The sequence below is a fragment of the Haliotis asinina genome, chromosome 1 (assembly GCF_037392515.1).
Source record: "Haliotis asinina isolate JCU_RB_2024 chromosome 1, JCU_Hal_asi_v2, whole genome shotgun sequence".
NCBI classification, from domain to species: Eukaryota; Metazoa; Mollusca; class Gastropoda; order Lepetellida; family Haliotidae; genus Haliotis; species Haliotis asinina.
The window spans coordinates 4,375,303-4,395,682 of NC_090280.1; the positions used below are offsets into that span (position 1 = coordinate 4,375,303).

Consider the following 20,380-nt stretch of genomic DNA (forward strand, 5'->3'; position numbering starts at 1 on the left):
CAAATCTGGATGGACGAGATTTTTGTTAAAAGTTCAAACATTTGCCAAGGCAGTCTCGGTACTAATGTGAAATCTTGTACGTTGTAGTAAAACGGGGGAAGCGCAACAAAACGTGACACCACGTAATCGGCCGTAAGAAAACTTGTATACTGTCCGCAGTGGGTCCATATAAATTAATGCATACGCAATGCCCGGCATCTCACGTTCCTTTCACGTTTTGTCTCGCTCGGCCAGGTTTGTTTGACACTTTGTCACGGTTGTTCACTATTGCTGCCCATTTGGTCTCGGTTCTCACGGCAAGCTAATAGCCGATTCGTCCCGTGTGCCGATGGGAACATTGTCGTCCCCAATGGTCGCTAAACACCAGGTTGTCTTGGGTTTTGTTTAACGCTATATTTCAGCCCAGCTACATGTCTGTAAATAACCGAGTCTGGACCAGACAATCCAGACTTTTTTACAGAACAGGATGACAAGTGACCTCGTTGTCGCCAGTCACCAGTATAAGTTTCGGAAGACGAATACTAACCATTATCGTCTTGTGTTCACGAACACCAGAGGGGGTGTTCCAGCCACGAACTTCACTCTAGCAGATTTCCAGCTTACCTTTGACACACTGAAAACTTCCCTGCACTTTACTGTAACCCATAGCACATTCGCAAACACCATTATTGCATCGATGACTTTCATCTTTACAGTTGTCACATGTCGAAACAATCGGGGCTTCACCTGGATGGCAGAGTTACGAGTCTGAGTCAGTCCCCTCAGATACCTGGTATGGAAGGACTACTTGGTTTTAAGAATCACATTAGATTTACAAATCGTGGCCTTAGAAAGAGAGAGCGTGGTGCAGAGATGCTTTCAGCATTAGTCCCATAAAGGGTTCTACACAGTGCCCCCATGTCTTCCATGGAGCAGGAAGGGTCGGTCTGGTAGTCCAGTTGTTAAAGCGTTCGCTAGTCATAGGAAAGACTCATGGGTACAATGTGTGAAGCCCATTTCTGGAGCCCAACAACACGAGCAACAACACGAGCATCGACATGCGCATCTGGGATACGATGGCGTCCGCTCGGCACGCTAACGACCCGGGTTCGATTCCCCACATGAGTGTAATGTGAGAAGCCCATTTCTGGTGTCCCTCGCTGTGATGTTGCTAATAGCACCGTAAAGCCATACTCACTCACTCACTCACTCACTCCGCGTTCCTCCAGTGACAGAACACTCTCATCAGTGACATTATTGAATCAACCATTCCACAATAACATCCAAAAAGGAAGTAACTCACAGTTCCGCTGGTAGTATGTGCAGTTTCCATGGCGTTCCCATTGCACCTTGGGCCAAGCGCCGCCTCTGTCTAGAAGATAACAGTTGCCCTCTTTCAGCTGGAAGGCTGCACAGAAGCGACGTCCTACTGCCACACACAGCTCCTTGCATCCAGCTTCACCGACACCGCTGTGCTTTTTGGAGTATTTCTTGCTACATCGTGTGGTCGACTGGAGAGTAAAGTTAGCGCTGAACAGGTTGCAGTCTGGGAACAAGCAAATGGTTCAAATCAACCAGAAAGCGAGCGAGTGGTACAACGCCAAACAATGCTCAAACTTTTAAAATTTTCCGTGTTTACAGATACTAAGGGAAAGAAATAACGGATCACATGAAGGAACACGTGTTCCAATATTTTTGTCCAGGTTTTGGAAATAAAGAAAACACTTGTGCTTTAACGCGATCCCTTATTTTTTTCCCACAGTATATGTTGGGGCAAAAGATGTAGAACCGTTTCCACTTCTAAAAGAACGTATTTGATCCAGCAAATGGATCAACTCCACGATGTGGTTTGTAAACAATCGAGTTTGGACTACACAATCAAGTGATTGAACTTTTCTTTATGGTAAACGACAAATATTACTTCTCACTTTATTTTTTCTGGAAATACGTTTGAAAGAAGTTCCTAGTAGTCATGTAGAGCATGTGAACCCAGAACCCTAGATAACCAATGGGTCCTTCACGAGAAGAATTATGTTTTGGCTGAATGTTCTGTTACGTCACCGTCGGTTTAATGTTTGCTACATTTTGTGTGTGTACTTCATAGGAATCTACATCTGGCAATTAGATAATGCTCACAAGTACCTTGGAGCCGGACTCTTACCTTTAGAGAGCGTCGGGGTAGTCGAGGGGTTAAAGAGTCAGCTAGTTGCGCCGATGGTCCGGGTTCGCTTCCCAACATGAGTACAATGTGTCAAACCCATCCGTGGTGTCCCTCTATATGACATTGCTGGATTATTGCTAAAAGCGACGTAAAACCCAAGTCACTCACTCACTCACTCACTCATTCTTACCTTTAGTACAAGTATTATCCGGCGGTTGCTCCGCGTAGCCAGTCTCGCAAATACATTGACCATGGAGGCATTTGCCGTGGGGCTTTGAGCACGTGGGTGTACATGAAAATGTGATTTTTTCTGAAACAAAATAAACCACACTTTTCTGTTGGACTTTAAGCATTTGTGTCTGTATGAAGATATGTATTCGTAAGTGATATACTCACAGCACACAAGATGTTGTGTGTGAATTCTGCATGTATATACATGCACGCTAAAAGGGAGTCCAAGCATATGTCTGTACATTCGCATGTTATATGGGACTTCAAGCATGAGCATCTACATGTGCATGTTACACAAGACTTGACGCTCGTGTTTCTAAATGCGCAAAGGACTTTAAGAATGTGTCCCTATATGCATGTTACATTTGACGTTGATCATGTCTCTTTACATTCGCATGTTACATTTGACGTTGATCATGTCTCTTTACATTCGCATGTTACATTTGATGTTGATAATGTCTCTTTACATTCGTATATTACATTTGACGTTAAGCATGTGTCTCAGGTGAGATATGCATGTTAGTGCCTGCCCCGGAAAGAAAGAGTGTCGTGTTATGAACTGTGTGAGATTACCTTTTGAGATTAAATAACATTAAATTCTTACTGAAATTGAATATGATCCTGGGAAGGTGTACTCGACGAATGTAGAGTGTCTTTGAGATTGTCCTCACTATGGTATGTTTGTGCTTGGAGCCACTCGTTCGATTGTGCTGTCCTGTATAGTTAGTTGATTTCGTTACAGTTGCGAGCAGTGTCGTCCCACCGTCACTGCCGTTGTTCCTGGCTGATGTACCCATATTAGAAGATTTAGCCATGTTAGATGATATTCCAGTTGTTGGCAGTGTCGTCCCACCGTTACTGCCGTTGTTCCTGGCTGATGTACCTATATTAGAAGATTTAGCCATGTTAGATGATATTCCAGTTGTTGGCAGTGTCGTCCCACCGTCACTGCCGTTGTTCCTGGCTGATGTACCCATATTAGAAGATTTAGCCATGTTAGATGATATTCCAGTTGTTGGCAGTGTCGTCCCACCGTCACTGCCGTTGTTCCTGGCTGATGTACCCATATTAGAAGATTTAGCCATGTTAGAAGATATTCCAGTTGTTGGCAGTGTCGTCCCACCGTCACTGCCGTTGTTCCTGGCTGATGTACCCATATTAGAAGATTTAGCCATGTTAGAAGATATTCCAGTTGTTGGCAGTGTCGTCCCACCGTTACTGCCGTTGTTCCTGGCTGATGTACCTATATTAGAAGATTTAGCCATGTTAGAAGATATTCCAGTTGTTGGCAGTGTCGTCCCACCGTTACTAGCGTTGTTCCTGGCTGATGTACCCATATTAGAAGATTTAGCCATGTTAGATGATATTCCAGTTGTTGGCAGTGTCGTCCCACCGTCACTGCCGTTGTTCCTGGCTGATGTACCTATATTAGAAGATTTAGCCATGTTAGATGATATTCCAGTTGTTGGCAGTGTCGTCCCACCGTTACTGCCGTTGTTCCTGGCTGATGTACCTATATGAGAAGATTTAGCCATGTTAGAAGATATTCCAGTTGTTGGCAGTGTCGTCCCACCGTTACTGCCGTTGTTCCTGGCTGATGTACCCATATTAGAAGATTTAGCCATGTTAGATGATATTCCAGTTGTTGGCAGTGTCGTCCCACCGTCACTGCCGTTGTTCCTGGCTGATGTACCCATATTAGAAGATTTAGCCATGTTAGATGATATTCCAGTTGTTGGCAGTGTCGTCCCACCGTTACTGCCGTTGTTCCTGGCTGATGTACCCATATTAGAAGATTTAGCCATGTTAGATGATATTCCAGTTGTTGGCAGTGTCGTCCCACCGTTACTGCCGTTGTTCCTGGCTGATGTACCCATATTAGAAGATTTAGCCATGTTAGATGATATTCCAGTTGTTGGCAGTGTCGTCCCACCGTCACTGCCGTTGTTCCTGGCTGATGTACCTATATTAGAAGATTTAGCCATGTTAGAAGATATTCCAGTTGTTGGCAGTGTCGTCCCACCGTTACTGCCGTTGTTCCTGGCTGATGTACCCATATTAGAAGATTTAGCCATGTTAGATGATATTCCAGTTGTTGGCAGTGTCGTCCCACCGTTACTGCCGTTGTTCCTGGCTGATGTACCCATATTAGAAGATTTAGCCATGTTAGATGATATTCCAGTTGTTGGCAGTGTCGTCCCACCGTCACTGCCGTTGTTCCTGGCTGATGTACCTATATTAGAAGATTTAGCCATGTTAGAAGATATTCCAGTTGTTGGCAGTGTCGTCCCACCGTGACTGCCGTTGTTCCTGGCTGATGTACCTATATTAGAAGATTTAGCCATGTTAGAAGATATTCCAGTTGTTGGCAGTGTCGTCCCACCGTTACTGCCGTTGTTCCTGGCTGATGTACTCATTTTAGAATATCTGCTTCCAGAAGACGTTTCCATTGTTGGAGACGTCACGGGGATACTTCTGCCTTTGCCCTTTGTACTCGAGATACCTTTCCATCCTTGAGTGGCCAAACTGCTTTTCTGAAATACGTTCAGATTTGTTGTAAATACTTTGCAAAATTGTTGCTGCAGATTACACTTCTATTTTACTTTCGAATGCCAAGCTGTTTTATTAGTAATGTGGGTTTTATAGTGCCATCCCATGTACGATAGTTTAAGATTGATGCTGTTCTATTCCATCAAGACCGAACGTTCGGCAAATGAACCAGTGGGAAGTTTTGACGATCTACACGTGTACTGAGATAAAGATTTATAATCGTTTGTATGTTTTGGTGAAATGGTGCATTTGTCTGAAAATATAGGCAGGTAAGCCATGAAACATGTGAAAATGAAGAATAATTTGTTTTCATATTTGTACTGAGTTGTGCATCTCAAAGTGTGGCATGAAGAAGTCGACATTTTCCATCATGCATCGTGAACGGTGACAGCATTTGACTTTGACTGCAATATTAACATGTTCATTTCTTCAGGCGAGTTGCACATAGTACTGCTGTGTATGTTCTCGAGTCTAGACGTGGCCATTGTGTAAGGAATAAATGATCGACTATTTACAATTGATGTGACGATTTATCGATCCTTGAGCCGCCAATACGAAATTTATTTTTCGTTGTCGTATATCCGGATGTGATACTTCAGATGGACCACGATACATCGATTTTAACGTTGAACATTGCCGTATTATGATATCTGTCAAGATATACCGTTCATAAAATCTACACAAATTTCATTCAATTAAGTGACTGCAGTGACAGCATCCAGCAACATGCAGATATTAATGATGCTTTTGGTCTGTGTTTGCTGGTTGTAACAGTATTATGTTTGATTTTGTTTCGTACTTGTTCTTTAAAAAGTTCATAATATGACTTTTTTCAGATTAAAGTTTGTTTCATTTAAACATTGTATTTGTTTTGATCTTGCTATTGAGTTGGCGTTAGAATTAATGTCGTCATACGTATCCTATCGCCACACATGCATCAGGGTTCGTATCCTATGGCCAAACATGTATCGGGATACGTATCCTATCGCCACCCATGTATCGGGATATTTATCCTATCGCCACCCATGTATCGGGATACGTATCCTATCGCCACCCATGTATCGGGATATTTATCCTATCGCCACCCATGTATCGGGATACGTATCCTATCGCCACCCATGTATCGGGATATTTATCCTATCGCCACCCATGTATCGGGATACGTATCCTATCGCCACCCATGTATCGGGATACGTATCCTATTGCCACCCATGTATCGGGATACGTATCCTATCGCCACCCATGTATCGGGATATTTATTCTATCGCCACCCATGTATCGGGATACGTATCCTATCGCCACCCATGTATCGGGATATTTATCCTATCGCCACCCATGTATCGGGATATTTATTCTATCGCCACCCATGTATCGGGATACGTATCCTATCGCCACCCATGTATCGGGATATTTATCCTATCGCCACCCGTGTATCGGGATATTTATCCTATCGCCACCCATGTATCGGGATACGTATCCTATCGCCACCCATGTGTCGGGATATTTATCCTATCGCCACCCATGTGTCGGGATATTTATTCTATCGCCACCCATGTATCGGGATACGTATCCTATCGCCACCCATGTATCGGGATATTTATTCTATCGCCACCCATGTATCGGGATATTTATCCTATCGCCACCCATGTATCGGGATATTTATCCTATCGCCACCCATGTATCGGGATATTTATCCTATCGCCACCCATGTATCGGGATATTTATCCTATCGCCACACATGTATCGGGATATTTATTCTATCGCCACACATGTATCGTTATTCGTATCGGAGCCCAGCTTTAGAGCACAATACTTTGTCAAAATGTCGCCAAGACTAAAATTTTCGTATGGTGATGAATCGCAGGTTGTATGCCAATATTTACCTGTCTTCGGTCCTGGTTTCCAAGAAAACACGAGGTTCGAAGCTGATCATAGTGCCAGTCGTGGCATTCCGCCAAATCCTGACACATTGCTTGACATATATATATATTGTCCACGGGATGTTTCTGGATGGCGACAATGTCTGTGTGTCCCCAGGTCTGGAGTAAGGACGCTGTGTTATCAGTCTTTACCCCGGTCCTACACTGACAAAACTGGAATATTTGGGGATGTGTGTTTCCCTGCGTACAGTACAACAGACAAAGCTGAATGTTAGATTTCACTGGACCAGTTGGCATGTTAGCATGACATGTGGAATAGCTTATCCAGAAAAACACCGACCATGTTGTAAGTATCTGTACTGCCTTCAAATGGGTGTTTTTTCTGAATATGTCCATGACGATCAAAAACAGAGACTTCTTACAGTTTGCAAGAGTGAAAATAAACGTCACAGCCTGGTTAGGTATCAGTCTGTGAAATGCAGTAGCTATCTTCTTTTAGTGTTTTCCGTTCAAATTAGTAATAATTGTTCTCTATAGCGGACCTCAACGTTTGAGGCCAACGATTTACTGTCCTCTATTTCCATCCTCAGTTTGTTTTGCAGCAAGACCAGAGCGCGTAGTGTGGTGACAACGTCACAACAACTCCTAGTCATTGATACAGGCTTGTTTTAGTTAGTTGTTGGCAATAACATTGAAATTTGGGAAGCCGTTCGTTCACTGATCTGGCTTGTTATTTGGAACCTGATATAGCTGTATTATGATGTGTTGCTATAGGCACCAAGGCAATGCCTCGCCGCGAACCCCATAAGATATTGATCTCAAAGTGCTGAAAACACTGAACTTCATGTTAAAGTGCAGCATGATAGCTATTGTATCGTATTGTATTGCATGTCACTTCTTGACAACAACTGAAATAAAACTATGAAACTACATTTGTGATAACATTCTATTGTTTTGGTAAGCCATCACTGCAGTAGTTAATAATAACCTGGTGATCTGCGGTTCTGATGTTAACCACGTCATACACAATATTCGCGATCTTGGAAAGCGAGTCGAAAGTTTTGTAACGCTTTGTGAGTTTTCTGACATCTCCACCTCACTGTGGGTGAGTGAGTGAGTGAGTGAGTGAGTTTGGTTTTATGCCGCTTGTGGAATATTGCAGCAATTGTACGGCGAGGGACACCAGAAATGGACTTCACACATTTTACTCTTGGGGAATCGAACTTGGGTCTCCGGCGCGACGAGCGAACGCTTTAACCACTTGGCTACCACAACTAAACTTTTCAGAGACCGAGTAGTTAAAGTCAACAAAGAAAATATGCTTCAGACTGATCATCTCTCAAAAAACCACGACTGGTGGTACAAGAAAGCATACACTTATTCTGTGTGCTCCAAACAAAACATGAAAGCAGGCACCTAAAAACATATTTATAAATGCAATTTATATGACAGAAGATGTTTGTGGTCAGTCTAACAGTTTTTGTTTCCTATAAGGGATGATACTTTTAACACAAAGTTTTATAAACTGATTATTTGTTTGGTGTAAAAGTAGTTGAAAATAGTTTGACAATATTTTGCAGACTTGGATATTTCGTCGGGGGATGTTAAGTATATTTTTCGAGCATCACAAAGGCAGTATCATTAAACAATATACCGCAAATCATCATCAACAGATTTAGACTGACAAAGTTTCAAGTTCTATCACAACGTGGTATGTTCAGCCAGCGGCCAGTTTCACTTGGAAGATTGTACTTAGATGCAATAATTCGGATGCTAATGAAACTGACTGACTGACTGTTTGTTTTACGGGACTCTCGGGACACCAAGTTTCCCATCCTGTGGCAGGCTGTCGCGCTAATTTGTCCAAGTTTATTGCACGTTGCTAGAGCACACTTCATTTTCACCCAAGTTTCAATGGTCATGTCAAAAAAAGGGTAGAGAGAGTTTATGGATCACCACCACCTGTCTTCTGAACGTGATTCTGTGGATTCCACTATATTTGTGTGCCTGCAAGAGTATTCCATTGGTCATTTGTCAACAAAAAAAATTGTTGTGTCTTTCTTGTGTCTGTAATAAGGTTTTCTATGGCTGAAAAAAATATTCATGCGTTCCTTTGTTAAACGCGATCAGTTATGGCACAAAGTACTTTTTTCCACATTCAGTCAACCATTCCCATGAGTTCACAGGGTCTAGCTCGAATCGAATCGAGTGAGTTTGACAGTCAGACAGACAGACAGACAGACAAACAGACAGACAGACAGGTTTTATTCAGTAGTTGAGGCCTGGTGGCCCTGAGTACAATTTGACTTGCTCATTAACTATTAGTCACGTGACATGGAATTATGATTTAATATTAATTTACGGATGGACATAAAATGTTTTATGGAAGTAGAAACAGATTTAATAATTATCAGCATCATGAGAATTGAGTACATTATATACCGTTTGTGGAGATCATTAGAGCATATTACATACTTGTTACGGCAGGCAGAGAAAGCATCACAGACTAGTAATAAGTGACGTTCATCTTCAGTTTTACCAAAAGAACATGATAAATCTTGCCAGGTATTATTATCATTTCTAAAACTTATTAGCCTTTATCAGGTTGCAACAGGTTGAGTCATACATGCTCCTTAATATATCATACATTTTGTCATGGCATCCTTTGGTATGTATTTCTTACGGTCAACAAAATCAAAGGCTTTCTTAAATGGAATCTCCCTATAGGTCTGCATAAATATTTTTGTACATAATGATTATAATATAAATAAATTATCAGTAGTACCATAATCGGGTCTAAAATCAACTTGAGCCTCGTCCATTAGCTCGTTTACATCAACCAAGGCACGTAAACGCCTTTCTAGAATATTAGCAAATAATTTTCCAAAAATATTTAAAAGAGATATTCCACGACACTTGCATGGTTCTGAAAACTCCCCGACTTGAACAAAGGGACAATCATACCTATATTCCATACCGATGTGAATTTGCCATTATCAACTACATTGAATAAATCTTTAAGATAAGACACTGAAGAAGTAAAAGTAGGTTGTAAAATGAGGGAGGGATTCCATTTCAATTCATTTATAGATTTTATTCTTCCTCAGCAATTGGCTTGGCAATATATCATGCGAGAATGAAATATTTTCACAATCGTCACGGCTATGAGTTGAGACAAAATTATACACTGATTTATCAAAATCTGAAAGCAGTTTTTTTTATCTCGACAGCAAAGGTGATCTTTGAAGTAATGATACCACTGATACGGAGAATTATTATCATTAACAGCTGACTTCTTAAGGTGACGTTTGGTCGTGCTCCAGAATACCTTACAGCCTGGATTTCTTGCCGCCATTTTAATATTTTCTGCAGCTTTGGCCAAAAAAATTAACTTTTTGAATTGGCAGCATTTTCTTGTTTCTTGTTTTTTACATTCAAATAACAACATTCTCACACTGTTTTTAAGCTAAAACCTTGTTGTTGCATTCAAATATGAATGGAGGTTAGAATCGCGTTAATACTTTCTGAAACGATTTAATAGTCTGTATTTTTCGGACTTCTGTTTGTTGTATTCTTGATCAGAGGACGCAGGTTGGCGTGATTGCCGACGATGTGATGAAATAATCTACTAGCTCCTGTTACAACTCCTGAAACTGGAAGTAGGCACGTAAGTTTAGAAATCGCACCGTTAACATCAGTATGAAGGATCTCCGAAATCATCCAGGATACCATTCTTTATGTGATCTAACAGGTAAGTATGGAAACTCTCGCTCTCTGCTCCTCCCACAGTTTATAAGTGACCGACTCGTACATTACATTACAGTATCATTCCTGTCGCAAGATATGGAAGCGAAAACATCATGGAGGACACAAACTATAGGGAGGGGATCCGAACTCTGAGCGCGATTTTCTCTCGAAACTATCAATATTGTTGAACACCCCTGACGAAACAACCGCATAGATAACAGGGCTGAGTGGTCTTTGGAATGTAACTTAAATTTCCGGGAATATCAGGCAAACTTCTACCATTTACAATGCGTATATTCATTAATTTTACACAGCTCGAGAAAACACTTTTCCATAGCGAAGTTATCCAGTGAATTGTCATCACCCACAGGAGTATATTCACAACCGTCATTTATTATAAAGTCAGCTGGCTCGTTAGCTGTTCTGGCATCAACATCACCAAACAAGATGACCGTACTGCCTTCTCCATAATCGAACAGTACATGTTGTATTTGCTAAAGTTATTTTCCAGTATGTCTATTGTCTCCTGAGCTCGAGGCTGTATACTCTGTCGATCTCTCAAGGAGTGCACCTCTCCCACTTCGTATACACTCTCTGAAACTGAGAGGAAATACTCTTCATGGCAGAAACCTTTATACCACCTGAATATCTACGGCGTTACGTCGCCAAACGGCATTAAACTTAATTGTCAAATTTACTGAACTGCTGTGCATAAGGACTCATTGTTTCAATAAAGCTCATGGGATTCACAAAATGATAATCTGAATTAGCAAAAAACGTGTTGTGGGGGGAGAAAGCGGACAGGGAGTCAGAGCAGTGATGAGCAGACGTGTTGTTTGGGGGAGACATCGGACAGGGAGTCAGGGCGGTGATGAGAAGACAACGTGTTGTGGGTTGCGACAGCGGACGGGAAACCTTGTCTGTTTCATAAAGGGAGAAAACTGCTGTCTAATCCAACGAATGTTTTCTGTGAAGTCCTCAGACACTCTCTTAACAGTATCAGCCTGATGTCTCCCAGTTCCATGGCGGACTCCTTATCTGGTCAGTGAGTGAGTGCGTGCGTGAGCTTGATTGGACACTATGACAGTAGATGTCCTGACTGAGTATCTTGAACGACCCTATAATATGGCCGTTGATATGACACTATGACAGTAGATGTCCTGACCTCTGAGTATCTTGAACGACCCTATATGGCCGTTGATATGACACTATGAAATTGTAGATGTCCTGACCTCTGAGTATCTTGAACGACCCTATAATATGGCCGTTGATATGACACTATGACAGTAGATGTCCTGACCTCTGAGTATCTTGAACGACCCTATAATATGGCCGTTGATATGACACTATGACAGTAGATGTCCTGACCTCTGAGTATCTTGAACGACCCTATAATATGGCCGTTGATATGACACTATGAAATTGTAGATGTCCTGACCTCTGAGTATCTTGAACGACCCTGCAATACAGTCGTGTATTCAAAATTAAGTGTGCCATAAAGCATGCAGCTTTATGGATAGCGTCAACATCTTGTTTATTGCATAGAGCGACGTTTTGGTGTACGTTCTCACATTCAACTCGTGTAGCTGTGGCAAAAACAATATTGCTTCTTGTTGAAAGTCAACTTTTGTCTGATTGTAAACATCGCCAAAACGCGACCAAAACGTCACCAAGAAAACATGCGATGCAAAATGCAGAAAAAAGACATGCGATATCGATCTCTATGTAAAAAAATGTTTTTTAATATTAACCGTCGTTCTTCCCTGGACAAAAGGATATCATCATGCCATGGGTGAGTGCCGCCAATCAAAACTGAAACAATATAACAGGCTGTCGTGATGGCGAACTCTTTGTCCATACACGTGAGAATCTTCATCTTTCAACCATTGAAATTACATGAAATATTTGCTCTTAAACTGTCGTAATAACTTCGTCTGAAATGGCTCATACATTTATTTGGTTCTAAGACTGTAGCAGAATGGCGGTTTTTTTTAGATTTACGCGTGTATTGCCACCGTATGAGCTGGATTAATCATACTTTGATAGATCGATAACAATGTTACTTATTGTCAATCGATTTTTCATGTAGCATTAATTAATTTGAAGATATTTTAAAGTGGTATTGGTGGCGTGTGATCCTTTGCAGAGCCATGGTCACAATATGTTGAAGGTATGCAACGTTGGGCGTGGAGCGTACCTGGACTGGTGACCGTGTGTGACAGACAGCTTGACCCCTGAGACTTTATAGAATCTAATCGGTTTCCCAGAATCTCACTTACTGCATGCTCATTTTCGTAGCTGTGACGGCATTCATTCCATTAATACAAATTCCAGTTCTTTCGCCGGGTTCAGGTTCATCCGGGGTTCGAATCCACACCCTCGCAGTCAGGCACCTAACTGGCACTTATCAGGGGTAGACTACCAGTTGTCCGACTTCCTTTTTTTTGTAGAAGTTGCGGTGGCTGAGAGGGTTAGACGGCTGACTATTTGCCCTTGCCATTAAGTGCCGTTTATTGTTCCACAGTTTAAAACACCATTTTAACAATTCAAAAGAATTTATTCAGGTCTTTCAATATATGAAAAAAATCATCATCGACCAAACTTGGGCAAGGCATGAGTAGGTTTCCCTTCAACACATTCACATAACACTTAATTCTTAGAAAACAATACTATGTCAAACCAAATTGAAAAATATCAAAATTAACAGCCAACAACATCTCGCATGCGCAATAGCAAAATGACATCACTACTGACATTACACATCAATATGCTAACAAAATTACGTTACTTCGCTTAACATACAGCAATGTGTTAACAAAATGACATTACATCGCTTAGTATACAGCAATATGTCAGCAAAATGACATTATTATTTGTAGCATTAACCAGAGTTTTAAAAAAAGGACATTACTACGTCTAAAATACAAAACGAAATGCTAGCGAAATGGCATTGCTATATTTAGTATACACCAAAGCATTAAAGACAAATATAACAATACTACGTCTAGCGCACAGTCACGTGTTAACAAGATGATATTATTACGTCCAGCCACAGGCAAACTGAAGCGCAAATGGGTTGCGCAGCGTAGAGAAAATGACATGCGAGCAAAGCGAGCAAAGGTTGTCAGTGTCCTTCCCTCGCTTCGGTTCGAAAAATATTTTTCATGTCCAAATATAACATCGCCACCATCAAAAGTACACACCCATTTCTTCACCGGGCTGTGCTCTCACATTTCCATCCCCATGTTGAACAATTACTCACGTGAAATACTTTTTATTCAACATTTTAATCGCAATTAGTGGTATATCAGACCGTTCTTCGTCTCCATTGCCCCTTCCAGCTTCCGGGTCAACGGAGTGAAGGAACAGGAGGGTATTATTCCATATGGAATACTTACAGTTACCTCCCCTGCATCATTCACCCATTACCAAGAAGTGATTTTATGTAGAATAAATGTTACGAAAATTCAAACAATAGTGAGGACAGACGAGACAAATAAACTCCGGACAGCGGACAGGGAGTCAGAGCAGTGATGAGCAGACGTGTTGTTTGGGGGAGACATCGGACAGGGAGTCAGGGCGGTGATGAGAAGACAACGTGTTGTGGGTTGCGACAGCGGACGGGAAACCTTGTCTGTTTCATAAAGGGAGAAAACTGCTGTCTAATCCAACGAATGTTTTCTGTGAAGTCCTCAGACACTCTCTTAACAGTATCAGCCTGATGTCTCCCAGTTCCATGGCGGACTCCTTATCTGGTCAGTGAGTGAGTGCGTGCGTGAGCTTGATTGGACACTATGACAGTAGATGTCCTGACTGAGTATCTTGAACGACCCTATAATATGGCCGTTGATATGACACTATGACCTGACATTACTCTGTCTAGCATACAACAGTGTTAGCGAAATGTCATTACTGTGTCTAGCATACAACAGTGTTAGCGAAATGACATTACTCTGTCTAGCATACAACAGTGTTAGCGAAATGTCATTACTGTGTCTAGCATACAACAGTGTTAGCGAAATGTCATTACTGTGTCTAGCATACAACAGTGTTAGCGAAATGTCATTACTGTGTCTAGCATTCAACAGTGTTAGCGAAATGACATTACTCTGTCTAGCATACAACAGTGTTAGCGAAATGTCATTACTGTGTCTAGCATACAACAGTGTTAGCAAAATGTCATTACTGTGTCTAGCATACAACAGTGTTAGCGAAATGTCATTACTGTGTCTAGCATACAACAGTGTTAGCAAAATGTCATTACTGTGTCTAGCATACAACAGTGTTAGCGAAATGTCATTACTGTGTCTAGCATACAACAGTGTTAGCAAAATGTCATTACTGTGTCTAGCATACAACAGTGTTAGCAAAATGTCATTACTGTGTCTAGCATACAACAGTGTTAGCAAAATGTCATTACTGTGTCTAGCATACAACAGTGTTAGCAAAATGTCATTACTGTGTCTAGCATACAACAGTGTTAGCGAAATGTCATTACTGTGTCTAGCATGCAACAGTGTTAGCAAAATGTCATTACTGTGTCTAGCATACAACAGTGTTAGCAAAATGTCATTACTGTGTCTAGCATACAACAGTGTTAGCAAAATGTCATTACTGTGTCTAGCATACAACAGTGTTAGCAAAATGTCATTACTGTGTCAAGTATACGACAGAGTGTTAACGAAATGTCATTACTGTGTCTAGCATACAACAGTGTTAACGAAATGTCATTACTGTGTCTAGCATACAACAGTGTTAGCGAAATGTCATTACTGTGTCTAGCATACAACAGTGTTAGCAAAATGTCATTACTGTGTCTAGCATACAACAGTGTTAGCAAAATGTCATTACTGTGTCTAGCATACAACAGTGTTAGCAAAATGTCATTACTGTGTCAAGTATACGACAGCGTGTTAACGAAATGTCATTACTGTGTCTGGCATACAACAGTGTTAGCGAAATGTCATTACTGTGTCCAGTATACGACAGAGTGTTAGCGAAATGTCATTACTGTGTCTAGCATACAACAGTGTTAGCGAAATGTCATTACTGTGTCCAGTATACGACAGAGTGTTAACGAAATGTCATTACTGTGTCCAGTATACGACAGAGTGTTAACGAAATGTCATTACTGTGTCCAGTATACGACAGAGTGTTAACGAAATGTCATTACTGTGTCTAGTATACGACAGGGTGTTAACGAAATGTCATTACTGTGTCAAGTATACGACAGAGTGTTAACGAAATGACATTACTGTGTCTAGTATACGACAGAGTGTTAACGAAATGTCATTACTGTGTCTAGTATACGACAGAGTGTTAACGAAATGACATTACTGTGTCTAGTATACGACAGAGTGTTAACGAAATGACATCACTGCGTCTAAAATACGACAGAGTGTTAACGAAATGTCATTACTGTGTCTAGTATACGACAGAGTGTTAACGAAATTACATTACTGTGTCTAGTATACGACAGAGTGTTAACGAAATGTCATTACTGTGTCCAGTATACGACAGAGTGTTAACGAAGTGACATTACTGTGTCTAGTATACGACAGTGTTAACGAAATGACATTACTGTGTCTAGTATACGACAGAGTGTTAACGAAATGTCATTACTGTGTCTAGTATACGACAGAGTGTTAACGAAATGTCATTACTGCGTCTAGTATACGACAGAGTGTTAACGAAATGTCATTACTGCGTCTAGTATACGACAGAGTGTTAACGAAATGGCATTACTGTGTCTAGTATACGACAGTGTTAACGAAATGACATTACTGTGTCAAGTATACGACAGTGTTAACGAAATGACATTACTGTGTCTAGTACACAGCGAAGTTTCAACAAAGTAACAAAACCATCCCTAGCATGCAGCAGAGTATTAACAAAAATACATGTTCAATAGCATACTGCTGAGTGTTAACAAAAACACATGTATAACAGCATACTGCCGAGTGTTAACAAAAACACATGTTTAATAACATACTGCCGAGTGTTAACAAGAACACCTGTTTAATAGCATACTGTAGAGTGTTAACAAGAAGACATATTTAATAGCATACTGCAGAGTGCCTCAAGCAAACTGGTTTTGCTGTGTTTCAGACTTACGCCCCCCAGTTTGTTTAACATTTAATCTTGATACCCCCAATGAACGCAAAATCTACAATAAACACACCACTAACTCCCGGAAACAAAATATGCAACAAACGCGTGTGTAGAAATGTAGGCAGAAGTCCTCTGTAGACGTCAAAGACATCAAAGTGTATTAAAAAACCCAGCAATTTGTAAATACACTCGCTTGATAAAGTCACTCCCCTTCATGTTTACTGAAAGAGCTTGAGTCGGATACACTACCAGCCCCTTTTAAGATGACGTAATCATAAGGACAAAAGTTATTCTATTATCTTACCTCACTCATAAATGTCGCTTTCTGATTGAGTAAGCGCTATTATTTTCAATATACCTACTTACAAGCAAGGCACATTTCAATATACCCCGGTGCCAATGGCAACGTATTCGGTACTTCGTGGCAGTACTTTATCCCGAATAACATTGTGTCGAATTGAAACGAAAATGACCGATGTTTTACGAATGGAAATCGATGGAAGCGAGATAACTCTAAATCTGTATTTCTTGTGGCGTCTGTAAAATCCAACGACAGCCACGAAAAGATTAGCCTCGCATTCCAATGAATAAAGTTTGACAAAACGTTCAATTGTAGTCCCTGTGAACATTAAGAAGGGGAATTACATCGCGGCGACTCTACTAAGACAATACCTGTGGGGAAAACTAACAAAATTCGAATAGCTTGATTCAAACAGGTTCGCTGTACGATCCGACGTCCATGCTTTAAACGGTTCGGTAAGATAAATACGTTGTTCACTGGTCTCTCTGGACCCATGGGTTGATGTGCTATCACCCTCAACTCATCTCATGTGGTGTTGAAAGTGTTATCAAAATGACTAGAACAGCGCTAGAACTAAGGGTTTGGGGCGTCAATAATGAAAGACTCACGATATTTCATAGCATAAAGCAGAAGCATTAACGCAGTGAAGAAATAGTCATTCTCAGCACTTGTATTTCTAGCAAATGTATTCAATAACCATCTGTATTTTCATCATCCTCTACTCATCTCCATTAACGCTGAAAGACGCCCAGACAGTTCAACGTTTGAAATGTGACATCCCATGTATTGTCCACAGAGGTACTTGACTGTATGGGACATGTCCGTGTGCCTTGGTTGCAATGTTCTTCAACACGTGTATCACTCCCCGTTCCTCTGGGGCTTCTGTACCTGGCTGTACAGCTCAGACATTTCAGCTATAACATAAGTATGTGGGAGTGAATTCAGTTTTACGCAGCTTTTAGTGATGTTCCAGCAATATCGCGTCTAGGGACACCAGAAACGGGCTTCACATATTGCATTAATGTAAGGAATCAAACCCGAGTCTTCGGTGTGATGAGCCAACGCTTTAAGTACTAGGCTACCCATAAAGTTACATTTTTGCAATTCCGTTGTATTTCGTGTACTGTGAAGTGCTGAACAACTCTAGGAAACTGCCAAAAGCAAGATTTCTAACTCTTTCAGTTCAGGTGTATTTCATAAAATAGCATTAAGGATACCAACCAAAACAACCGGTTGATGAAATGCCCATCAGGGAGGTAATTAGATTGTTCGACACACAGACTCGGGATTCGAACTATGTGTAAAGCCAGTTGTTGGAGAAGACAAGTTTTGTTTTAAGCTTGTGTATGTTGTAAACTATGCTGGAAAATGGCTGGCCGATCTTGATTCATCATGTCACTTCGATAACTGATAAAAGATGAATTGCTAAGACCTACTCTGATCCGGAACCTCTTGGGTACTAGGCTAGAACACAGCCAAATATGAAAACAACTCTCGCGAAGAACCAACGTCATCTGTGAGTCAACTGTCCTGTCCCTTTATCTAAAACTATTTGCTTGTTCGACATCACATTACAATTACAACATTCAGCCAGTCACAGTCGGAACCATAGCATGAGTCACACTCCAGATGTTCCTTGTCGTGCTATTGGTAGAATATTACTAAATACTGACCTGAGATACAGACACATTTTGAAACCTTTCATTGTTTATCATAACGTTTGTCACGGGAAGAGTATCACCTTGCCGGATGCTATCAGTCACAAGAAGAGGCACCATGCCCATTCAGCACCATACATCGCGGGGTCAGCGAGAAATCAATGTTCCTGGGTCCGACTTCGTCACGATTAGCTACCAGGATGATGTGTCGTGGATGATGTGTCGTGGATGATGTGTCGATATCTTCGCCGGTTTGGTGACTAGCAATGATATGACTGATAAAACATCCTGTGATGTGACTGACATAACGTCCTGTGATAAAACTGACATCACGTCCTGTGATATAACTGATATGATGTCCTGTGATATAACTGTTATAATGAAAATGGGTACCCCGGGAAATAAGTCATGGGACTATTAACCCCCTAGTGCCTCACATGTAGCTTGGGCTATCCGGCAGATAGCATATCTTTTGTGGAGATGGAATATTGTTGAAAACAAGGTACAACCACACCCACTTTTTCATTCACTCACTACCTCACTCACTCATTACCTCACGTCCTAACTTACCATGTTTGTCCGCTGACTGGAGTGGCATCGCTTCTCCTCCTGACCTTTGATGTTTCTGCACAACGCTGTATATATCACCTGCAGCCGCACCCTCTACAAGGAGCAAGTCCCCTAAATCACGGCGGCAATTGCATTTTGCTTCACTCAAACACTACTAGTTGCAGATGTATAAAGAAGTCGATATACTTTATCATGACGTTTGTTGCAAAACTCATATTTTCCATTTTACTAATTGGATATGGTGTTGAAGCTATCTCCTCGCTGCAAATTCGTCAGTTCTGTAGATCTTTGGACAGTCACCCAACGCTGAATAACTCTGATACACCTTTAGCGCTGCTTTAATTGAGACATACTCCTTATCACCGATAGGGGGTTCTAAGACATTATTCATCCAATGGCCAGGGCAATTATTCTTCAGTTAATTGTCAGGAAAATCTTTCTTCCCTTCGTACGTTTGCATTTGTTTGTTTGGTCTATCCGGGATTGCATACATACCTGTAGCCACACTGTCAGGTGGAGATGTACCAGGGGACTCACCTTGTGCTGTTGATATTCGTTGTGTATTCGGGACGGCGTATATGTCTGTAGCCCTATTGTCTGGTTGAGATCTACCTTGCAGTGTTGATATTCGTTGTTTATGTGTATTGCTTGACAAGTATTAGATGAGCCACGACCTGACAAATGACCCCAATTTGCAAATATGCGAACGCCCTTCAGAACATTCCGTTTTTCCAGAAGGAAACAGGTTGCCGTCCAAATATTCAAAGGCTCCGTTTCCTTGTGCGAATCGTGCTGTGATGGTGTTTGCTCAACTTAATCCCTCTACGAGACACGTGTTAAACAGTAGCTGTATTGATTTCACGCCACGGTCAGCATGTATTGCACGTGCTTAATCGCCAATCTACCTGTAGCAATGAAGTGTATTCGTCCAGATTGTACTTGCCCCGCCTGCTTCTCAACCGTTTTGTGTAAAAGATCTTACAACATATGACGATCGATATCACTTGGCCCCGGTGCCTTATAATAGACCTCCACAGGGCATACGGTATAGCGAGTACGTTGACATCACGTGGCCGTAACCTGGCTGATTTTCATGTAAGGCCCGTGCATTGCACATATTACACGTGCGGTGCCCGCAGTACCCGTCTTGTGGGGTACACATGGTTCGTACTGACGAACAATCTCACTCTTC

General features: G+C 41.4%; 1 protein-coding gene across 1 annotated transcript in view; it reads right to left on the reverse strand.

Annotated features, from left to right (window-relative positions):
* Positions 1-16,271: 16,271 nt before the first annotated feature.
* Positions 16,272-20,380, reverse strand: part of LOC137261529 (uncharacterized) — a 32,173-nt gene continuing 28,064 nt past the window's right edge. The window contains exons 10-11 of the mRNA XM_067799643.1: positions 19,189-19,281; positions 16,272-17,874 (exon numbers count right to left, since the gene is read on the reverse strand). Of these exons, the coding sequence (XP_067655744.1) occupies positions 17,692-17,874; positions 19,189-19,281 (276 nt within the window). The 3' untranslated portion in view covers positions 16,272-17,691. The remainder of the gene's footprint in view (positions 17,875-19,188; positions 19,282-20,380) is intronic.